At 27.2% G+C, this 11,002-nt stretch overlaps 1 protein-coding gene across 1 annotated transcript; it reads left to right on the top strand.

The window, feature by feature from the left end:
* Positions 1-3,682: 3,682 nt before the first annotated feature.
* LOC120253366 (exonuclease 1-like) lies at positions 3,683-7,927 on the top strand. Its single transcript, XM_039261700.1, has 8 exons — positions 3,683-3,843; positions 5,385-5,504; positions 5,707-5,830; positions 6,058-6,195; positions 6,345-6,554; positions 7,303-7,478; positions 7,567-7,639; positions 7,742-7,927. The coding sequence occupies exons 1-8, from the start codon at positions 3,683-3,685 to the stop codon at positions 7,925-7,927; spliced, it is 1,188 nt and encodes a 395-aa protein (XP_039117634.1).
* Positions 7,928-11,002: the final 3,075 nt, after the last annotated feature.

The following is an 11,002-nucleotide window of genomic DNA, read 5'->3' as shown; positions in this document are numbered from 1 at the left end:
AAGAATAACCATCCGAACTTTTTAGATCATTTAAGAACCCGATAAAATGATCGTTTTTCATCTTTAGACAAAGTATAACACGCAGGATGAAACATATACCTTCCATCACTAGTGGGAAATGCATGAAGCTCGTGATCGATACCCATATCTTCTAAATCAAAACGAGAATTTATTGTATCTTTAGTCTTGCTCTCGATGTTTAGTAAAGTCCCAATAATATTATCACAAACATTTTTTTCTCGACATCCATGACATCCAGATTATGTCTCATTGTAAGTGTTCTCCAATATGAGAGTTGAAAAAAAAATACTCTTTTTTCTCCAATTTCCAAACAATATAACATCTCCAGGTTTCCTTTTCTTTGAAGCCTTACCAAAAGTGATCTCGCTCAATGAAAAATAGCAAGTATCATATGATGTATAATATAAACATGAATTATTAAAAAAACAACTAAACTTCACTGAAAAATTGACTATATTGTTCAACAATATCATCTCCTCATCAATTGTTTTGGTGCACTTCGATTTTCTTTTGGTACCATCAAATGCTTTTGGCATTTTTTTCCTCCAAGAATGATTGGTCGGTAAGAAGCGTACGATGACCAAGATAGCATGTTTTATGCCCATTTTTTTAAGCCCTCGTGAGAAGATGTTTCAAGATTGCAAACAGTGGCATGCTAACTTGCCTTTGGTGCTCCATCCCCGATAAATTAGCATAGGTCGGAAAAATCATTTGTGGTCCACAAGAGAGTCGTCAGAATCGAAAGTTACTTTTGAAAGTGCATCATACGTCTCTACACCACTCTCCCAAAGGCATTGTAGCTCATCGATCAATGGCTCTAAGCAGGGGCGGAGGGAGGGGGCAAGGGCCGCCTGCCGCCAGGGCCAACCCTCCCCGCCTCCTTCTTACCCTCTCTCTCGCCGCCTCCCCGCCGGTGAACCCCGCCTCCGCTTATCCTCTCTCTCTCTCTCCGCCATCCTCGCCACCGCGAACCACCGCCCCTTCCCTGCCTCCCCATTTCGCTTTTTATTTTTATTTCTCTCTCTCTCTCTCTATATATATATATATATATATCTATATATTTATCCTGGTAAAATCCCCTTTTGTATTTTTTTATTTTTTTCAAAAACTGCCTTTCTCTCTCTCCAATATCCCTCCCTTTTTAGGGTTTTTTTATTTTTAAAAAATATTTTTTTAAACTTCCCCTTTTTAAGGGTTTTTTTATTTAAAAAAATATTTTTTTAACAAATTAATACTTATCCTCTAAAGAGTAATAATTTTTAAAAATTTATTTTACAAACTTTTTTTATTTGATTTATTAATATTTTTATAAATTAACAAATTAATACTCTATCCTCTAAAGTATAATAATTTTTAAAAAAATTTATTTACAAATTTTTTTATTTGATCTATTAATATTTTATAAATTAACAAATTAATAACTATCCTCTAAAAGCGTAATAATTTTTAAAAAAATTATTTTCAAATTTTTATTTGATCTATTAATATTTTTATAAATTATTTCATATAGTATATTTAAAAATCTATGTTTTAGTTTTTTTGGTTTTTATAAATTAGTTTATATAATATATAAAATTATATTCGGAGTATAGAGTTTTTTTAAAAATGTATGATTTAAAATTAACATATGGATAAATTTAAAAAAAATTAAAAATTTTATTAATTAATTAATTTTTCGCACTGCCCCCGCCTCCATAATCTCGGCTCCGCCTAATCGGCTCTAAGTATACATCAATATCATTTCCAGGAGCTTTAGGACCAGGAAACACAACTGCCATGAAAACTTCCGAGTTATTTAATTTCATATTTAATTAAAAATAATAAGTTCATATATTTCTTCTGGATGTTTACTGCCACCAAATGAAGCTTCATCTCACTTGGATATATGTGAAACCTTCTCTTTAATGCCTTTGTTAACCTTCTAAAAATATCTTAAAATATACTATGAAAAAAAATATACAAATGCATGCTCAAAAACATAAAAATAAAATCTTCCCAAAAGATAGATTTATTAATTTTTTTTGTTCCGTAATAGCATGTTTGTATTAATTTTCAAAAATATATTTATATATTTTGTGCCCCCTAAATATTAATGTGTTCGTTTAGTTTACTAGTGAATGTTTGCTTGGCCATTTACTACATAATTTTTTTATCGATTTAATTTATTAATTATTGTTTAGAAATTTCTCCACCACTCCCTGCCGAGGCCCACAATAAACATATGTTGCTTCATAACTAAGCTTTATTTTACTACTTGATAAAATAAAGAGGATGTGTACTAAGTCTCTTTTAAATATTATTTATGACGGACTTATACTAGAAATACAATTCCACTAACAATAAAATTTATTTTTTATTTTGAATTTCAAATAAATATATTTCTTTAATGTTATTGGTTACATCTTATTAGAAATATTTTTATTTAAAAAATACATATATTTATCCAATACAAATTAAATACTAAATATTAATTATTTTATTTTAAAGATCATGCCATGTACTTATTGGAAATCATGAGGGTTTTTATGTTAGTTTTCTATATATATATATATATATATATATATATATATATATATATATTATGTACAAAGCCACTTCCAACTATAATTTAAAACAACAAAAGTACTTTATTAAAAATACAATACCATATTAAATTAGAAAAACTATTAAATATAAAATGTTTTTAAAATTATCATTTAAACAACTAATTTTAATCATCTAAATAAATAAATACAATTATGAGGCACAAAAATAAAAGGACAATATTAAATCATAAAAAACAATCTCACAATCGTATATCATGTGAAGACACTGACAACATGATCTCCTCTTGTCTCTTTGCCTCTAGAAATATATTTATTTTTTATAAAATATAAATATATTTACTCAATATATGTGTGAGCTTTCTTCCTAATTAAGTATCAAATTTTTCAAAAATAAATTCCATATCTTTTAACATATATTTAAAGGGAGGCCTCCGTTGATAGTCTATTGATAAAATAAGAGTCCAAAGGTAAGAAAGGGTTTAGCTAATAGAGAAATTGACTCTATAGTTTTCGGGAGAAAGAAAAGTCTTTTAGTTATTGCAAAGGAGAAATTAATTAAGGTCTTAATATGATGAATAATATTAATCTAATTTTATACTTTAAAAGTTATTTTAAAAATATTAATCTAATGAATATGATAATGTATTTATCATTATTAATTTTAAAGTTTTATTTATCATGAAATAAATAATATTTTTGAATTTTTAAAAATTTGGCCATACAATTATTTCATAAAATATATGCATATTTAATGACTAATAATTTTATAATATTTTATTTATATTTTGGTTGGAAAATATGTCGTTAGTAATTAAAAGTATCCAATTTTTAAAAAATAAAATCCATATTTTTTTTAGAAAAAGGTTTTAAATTTTAACTTTTAAATTTTAAAAAATCGTGGGTGAGCTTTCATGGTAATTAAGTATCCAATTTTTTTTTAAAAAAATCCATATCTTTTTAATTTATCTTTTTTTATATTAAATATCAAATAACATGATAAAATACTTTTAATCTAACCCAATTCTCCTCCATACCATCGTCTTTTTTTTTTCTCTCCCACTATTTCTGTCTTCGATAATTACTTTTTTTTTAATCAATTAGTAAGATATCGGAAGATGGGTATCCAAGGGTTGCTTCCATTGTTGAAGACAGTCATGGCGCCGATCACCATCGAGGAGTTGCGAGATCAAACCGTCGCTATTGACGTCTATTCATGGCTCCACAAAGGTGCTTTCTCATGTAGCATAGAGCTCTGCAAGGGACTTCCCACCTCCAGGTATTTGATCTACTTGATTCTTATATTTTTTTTACTTATTATTTTTCTATTGTATTATCGTTGTTGTAATACTCTAATAATGAAATAAATATAAATGGACATTAATTTTTTTTTTTTACTTAATTTGCTTTCTTCCCATAAAGATGATAATATATATATATATATATATATATAATTTTATTATCGCTAGTGCATGCTGGCACCAATGTATGGGTGGTACAAAATTTTTTAATTATATTATTATTTTAATCATCCAAACCAATCAATTAATATTAATATATATATATTATATAGATTATAAACTTAATTTATTATATGGTAACCGTACACCATATATAACCATGGGTTATTATAATATATCATTAACATGTAATATTATATGGTTAATAACTTTATTATGATAGAATCCACTAATAAATAAAATATATACATAGTTACATATTATTACTCTTGTTGCATGGTAATTGGTTGAATTTTGTTTATATGGTATATGTATTACATGACATATTATAATATTATATTAATATAATATACATATAGTTGCCTTCGTATATGTTATATGCTCTTATTTTATCAAATTTATTAATTATATATTTAATAGTTAGTGTATATGTAATATACTAATTAAATTTATCATATTTATATATTAGCACATATTAGTATTACTATATAATATATATTAGTTTAGTTAAGTGTTGATACTATTAATGTTTAAATGTGCTTTATCCATCAGTCTTAAAAAGTTTGATGGTATGATGGAGATAATAAGATTTATTAGGGTTGTAAATATTATAAAAACCCGAAGAAAGAAAAAAAAAACCAAAGAATTGGAGATGGGCAATTGCCTGCTCCAAAAAAGTGTTTAAAAAGAGAAATTTTTTAAGGATAAATTTAATTTATAGTATATATATATATATATATATATATATATATATATATATATATAGCCTTAGCTTCAAAGTTTTTGTATGCTCAAGAATGAGAGCCTCAACATGCTTTTCTATAGGTTAATTGAATGCAAAATTTTTTTTAATATTCGTGTTATTAAAATCTTTGGTTTGCTACTTGAATTAAAATGTTGGACAATATTTATTATAATTTCTTTCTCTATTAAAGACTATAATTAGTTGAAAATTTTGAAAATTTTTTTAGTTTCTTAATTAGTACTAGAAACAAACACAATAATTCAAATTATTATTATTATTGGCATTATATATGTGGTTTTAATCTTCATTATTAATGCCTCAAAATCAAATGATATATTTTAGTAATTATAATCAAAACTAAACATTATGCGGTCTTCTATTATATTGTTTTTTCAATAGTGATATATTTAATTAAATTTGAATTTATTATTAGAGTTAACAATTGATGAATAGTAATTGATAGTTGGTATTTCATTATTTTTCAAATCTTATATCTATCTAGAATGTTACATATATTTTTAACAACGTGGTTTATGTTTTGTGAATGTAAAAAAAAAATTAAATTTAACAATTCATATGCTTTTATTGAATAGGATTTTTCTTTAAAATTTTCAGGCATATTGATTATTGCATGCATAGAGTCAATCTATTACGCAACCATAGTGTCAAACCTATTCTTGTATTTGATGGGGGCTCCTTGCCGATGAAGATTGATAAAGAAACCAAACGTGCCAGGTATGCGACAATAGATTCTCTTAATATTAACATGCATTGGTAGGGAAACGTTTAAACTAATATTTCTTGAGTAGGTAGTTATTTGTATGTTTATTTTTTCTAATTTTATAGTATTATTTTTTTCACCTAAATTAAGCATTTCACATTTTCATAACTAACAATAGTTGGAGAGGTAGTTGTCTTAGTAAATTTAACATTGCAGGGCAAGGAAAGAAAACCTTGAATGGGCACTTAAGCATGAGGCTGCTGGAAATTCTTTTGCTGCTCATGAGTGCTTTCAAAAGGCTGTTGATATATCACCATCAATTGCTTGGGAGCTAATCCAGGTAATAATTGAAATTTGATTTGAATAAATGATTTTAAATGTAGGATGAAAACTATATTGTCCTCCTTCTGTCCTTGTACTAACTAAAACCTTAGTTTTAAATATATTAGTAAGTCAAAAGCTAATATATAGATGATATTTTAGATTTATTCTTAATTTTTTCCATGATATTTATTTCCATTCATAATTTATATCTGAGCTACTCTTGAAAAACTAATATTAATTTAGGTTTTGAAGAAGGAAAACATTGATTATGTTGTGGCACCCTATGAGGCTGATGCGCAAATGGCATTTTTGTCCATTAATAAGCTTGTTGATGCAGTCATTACTGAGGACTCAGACTTAATACCTTTTGGGTGTCATAGAGTAAGTTATATATAATTTCAGATTCATTCGTTAAACTCAACTTTTCTTAATTTATATATGATGTGCTTGCCACTAGTTAATCAATGGTCTTTTCCTCATATAGTTTTCTTCCTTTGTAAAATTCTAATTCTTGGAACATTTTTTTTCATATTATTTTCAAAATGGATAAATTTGGGCAAGGCGTTGAGTTCAAATGTTCAATGTTAGACAAAAATAAAGATATTGATTTTACTGGCTTTACTAAAACTATGTTACTTGAAATGTGCATTTTTAGTGGATGTGACTACCTACAATCATTGCCTAGCATCGGCTTAAAAAGAGCATATGCACTTGTTAAAAAATACAAAAGTTATGAGAAGGTAAAGAATTTCTCTTATTTCTTTCAATTGATTGATTAATTTTGCACAAATGTTCCATGCTTGATCATTAGTATGACATAATTGTTGATTTTTTTGGATTGCGCATTAGGTAAAAATTTTGTATTTCCTTTGGAGCTTGCTAAACAAATTTTTGAATCCTAAAAATGTTGTATGACTATGCTTCTCTTTCCATGTAGGCATATGAGAACTTGTATATTTTTTTCCTTAAACTTATATTATAGTGAATATTGATGCTCATATGTGACAACAACGGAAGATATTTTTTTTCCTTAAACAAAAGTAGATAATCATATGGTTATAATAGGAGAAAGCTAATCAAAATTTCATGTGATCTATTAATTATTGTAATGTTTTTGTCCTACCTAATATTATTAAAAGTTGTATTCATTAAACTCCACTCAAGATATTATAGATTTTTTCATCATCTCTATATAATAGTTATATTGTTGTTTGAATTATTACTACTGTTGTTTTAATTTTTTTTTTTTAGATTCTTAATGGTGGTCTCACATAAATGCTTGAGGTGGGTAACTAGTTTGCTATGTAGAATATTATTATTGCAATATTTAAATGCTTGTTAAACATATTCACTCACAATTAAAGAGAAGATTACCTATTAGTTAGCAATGTGTCAATTGCATGAAATAAGTCAATTCACGGTATTCTATAGGTTCCTCTTGCAAGCTTGAATTCTTAATGATAATTTAATTGATGGTTCTTTTTTTAGGTTATCAAACACTTACGATGCACTTCTATTGCTATTCCACCCCATTATGAGGAAAATTTCAAAAAAGCCATTTGGACATTTCAACACCAAAGAGTTTATGATTCCGTAAAGGAGGATATTGTGCATTTGTCAAATATTCCTCATGATTGTGACATCGATTTGGAGTTTTTAGGCCCATATCCTTTAATTTGTACATTTGTTCTATCTCATTATAGATGTTTTCTTTTTGTGTTAAAATATATGTGGAAACTTAACCGATCATACATGGTTGCCACAAAAGTTGGTTCAAGGCATAGCTAAAGGCGATGTTGATCCTTTGACAAAGATTCCATTCCAGGTATTATATAATTTAATTTTAGGTAGAAATACTTATTAGTTAATAAACTTCTTAGCAATGCTTATTTTGCTTGTTTTCCTAATGAGTACTTATCTTTGGAAGTTTAAGATGGCTGCTATCAAAAGATATCGAAATATGGAAAGTTCAAATGATGAACAAAATATTCCTCTTATGGTTGATGAGTCTCAAGAAACAGAGGCTCACATTCAACATTCCAATGCTATGGTTGGAACTTCAAATAATGCACTTAGATCGGAAGGGCAAATTATTGTCGCCACGGTGATGTGATCCTAAAAATTATTTGGTTACATGTTTTAATTTTTATCAAACATTATATGTTCATTAATTGTTATTTTTTTATAAATAGGAAATGGAAATTCTCAAAAACGTGGACGAGGACCAACTATCAATGCAAAACTTGCTAGGAAAAAAGCCAAAGGAATGCAAATCGATGTTCAGTTTCCTCCTCCATACTATAAGGTGTGTGGTAAGCATGCCCGCCTTTTCAAATCAGAAGTCACTATAGCCATTCGACAACTTGCATCACTTAAGGTTGCTAGTTGGAAAGAGATTTCTGATGAGGATATCAAGGCAATGTGGACATTTTTAAAGGTATGTTCAAATATTTATAAAAATCGTATGAATACAGTTTAAAGTTATGAATCAAATTTTAATATTTTAGGCCCATAGATGCATACATATCTAAATAATGATATATATATATATATATATCATTATTTAGCATATGTTGTATTTGACAAAGCTCTCGAATTTTAAGGTTCATATTGGGAAGGAATTAAAATCAACTTGTGATAGGAATTATAATATTTTTGTTCAAGTATTGATTAGTTGAATTGGTTATACATTTAAACTTTGTTTTTACATAAATTTCAGGATAAATTTAATTTTTCAAATGAGGTGCAACCCTTTGTTATGAAACAAATGCAAGCACAATACAAAAATAGGCACTATCATTTGCACCAAAGATATCTGAAGAGCAAAGATTGCCCGAAAGATGTGGATGAAAGTGATTGGAAATGGCTGATTGATAATAAATGGGAGACTAAAAAGTTTAAGGTAAATTTAAGCTAAGTTTTTTAACTTATTTTTCTATTTGATTTCTTATAAATATAAATTATCTATTGGTATGTAGGAGCAAAGCAAAAGAAACACAATTAATATTAGAAATATAGAGATGAAAGCAGTTAGTGGCACAAAATCAATTGTTCAGATTGCATATGAAATGGTAAAATAATTGTGCATTTATTTAAATTTAAAATATATTTTTAAAAAAGCAATGTTTTTGAATAATTATTGTTGTTTACATGTTTTTCAGAAAGATAAAGATACTAATGAATGGCCTGATGCTATTAAAGTTTGGAAGTTATCACGACAAAAACCAAATAGAATTTGGTCTGTTCCAAATGGAGAAGAAATAATGGTATGGAAGTTATAGTCATATTAGAGTTATTTCTTTACGTGTTTTTAAAATTTACCTCACTTCATTCATAATTTCTATGTGAATATGTAGAATAAGCTTCAAGAAGAGGGAGAGAAGAATAAAGAAAAGATTTCATCTGCATCTTTACCACTTGTTGAGCATCTTGGTCTTGTTCTAAAAAGAAAGTCAAGTTACTCATGTGGTTTAGGTATTAAAGGAATAACATCTAAATCACAAATAAAGAGTCAAATTCTAGCGAGTGAGGATGCAAAAAACGTGCAAGTGATTTAAATGAAAGAAGTTGCAAGACTAATCGAAGTCACAAAAAAACAAGAAGAGGAGATTCAAGCTCAACGTGTGGCTATTGAGAAGCAAGCCACAGAAATTAAGCATGTCTCATCAATTTTTGCACAGTTGGAAAAATCTTGGATTAATTCCCAATCATTGACAAATGCATCTATGACTAACGACGATCTATCAAATGATACAACATCAAGTGTCCCAACTAGTCATGTGAGTATACAAAGTTATAAAATTTTGAATGTTTATTAATACTTCTTACAATTATCATTATATTATTATGGATGTTAGCCCTAAACTAAAATCCTATTAGTTTACAAACTGATTGATTTTAATTTTTTTGGGTTGTTTTGTAGGAATCAAACGCATAGTGGAGTACTTCATCTTCACATTTACTTTAGAATGCAGTTTAGAATTATTATAAATTTTATAATAATGTTTGGGTATTTTAGTATAATTTCATATATTCAAATTTTGTACATTTGGATTATTTTTTTAATATTATATTAAAGATTTAGTTTGTTAGTGTGATAATATTTTGTCATTTGAATTTGTTGTGTTAACATATGAGTTTCATATTTTTGTCACTATTTTTAATTATTTTAGTGTCAACATTGTTGCGAAAAAATAAACTATTGTGACAGCTTATTAGTCACTATTGTGTATTTTTTTTGTCATAACAATATTGGTGCAATAAAATTGACTATTGCGAGACTTTTGCCGTCACTAATGTGTATATTTCTGTGAGAACAATGTTGCCACTATAAAATATTGCCACTATAAAATAGACTATTGTGATGACTTATTCATTACTATTGTGATGACTATATTATCACAGTAAAATCAAATATAGTGATGACTTATTCATCACTATTGTGCATTTTTTTGAGTTAACAATATTGCCACTATAAAATAGACTATTATGACAACAAATTCATTACTATTGTTTATTCCTTTGTGTCAAAAATATTGTCACAATAAAATGGACTATTGTGACAACCTATTTGTCACTATTTAGCATTTTTTTTTGTGATAACAAAGTCGTTACAATAAAATGGACAATCGTTACCAAGTATTCGTCACTATTGCATTATTTTTTATGGCAGCAAAATTGTCACAATTGACTAAACTATTATGACCACTTTGTTTGTCACTTTTAAGTTTTTTTGTGTCAAAAAAAATTGACATAGATAAATTAGGTTATTGTAGCCACATCTCTTTGTCACAAATACTTAAATTTTTAGTGTTATACAATTGGCCACAAAAATATGTTGTAATTGTGACCATTTGTCTACAATGGTCTGGAGGTGACGACTTCTAAAATTTGTTAGTATTACTAATTATGACTAAAATTATTGTTTTTAGTGATAACTTTTGTTATCAATAAAAATATAAGTTATTGTAGCCATATCTTTTTTGTCACAAATACTAGATTTTTTAGTGTCGCGAAATTGGTCACAAAATTATAGAGTAATAGTGACCATTTACCTAAAATAGTCACTATTGTATTAGCATCGGAGGTATTTGTGACGGGAGGTGACGTATTCTAAATTTTGTTACTATTACTAATTGTGATTAAAAATTATTGCTTTTAGTGATAACTTTTTGCTTGCCACTAAAAA

Source organism: Dioscorea cayenensis, unplaced genomic scaffold, assembly GCF_009730915.1.
Source record: "Dioscorea cayenensis subsp. rotundata cultivar TDr96_F1 unplaced genomic scaffold, TDr96_F1_v2_PseudoChromosome.rev07_lg8_w22 25.fasta BLBR01000069.1, whole genome shotgun sequence".
Taxonomy (NCBI): domain Eukaryota; kingdom Viridiplantae; phylum Streptophyta; class Magnoliopsida; order Dioscoreales; family Dioscoreaceae; genus Dioscorea; species Dioscorea cayenensis.
Note: the sequence above shows the minus strand (reverse complement) of the source record. Positions and strands in the feature narration are given on the sequence as shown.

Excerpts from the sequence above, each read along its gene's own strand:
- LOC120253366 (XM_039261700.1), top strand. The coding sequence starts at position 3,683 with ATGGGTATCCAAGGGTTGCTTCCATTGTTGAAGACAGTCATGGCGCCG. Across the intron at positions 5,505-5,706 it reads AAAGAAACCAAACGTGCCAG|GGCAAGGAAAGAAAACCTTG; the intron begins GTATGCGACAAT and ends TTAACATTGCAG. Across the intron at positions 6,555-7,302 it reads AATACAAAAGTTATGAGAAG|GTTATCAAACACTTACGATG; the intron begins GTAAAGAATTTC and ends TTCTTTTTTTAG.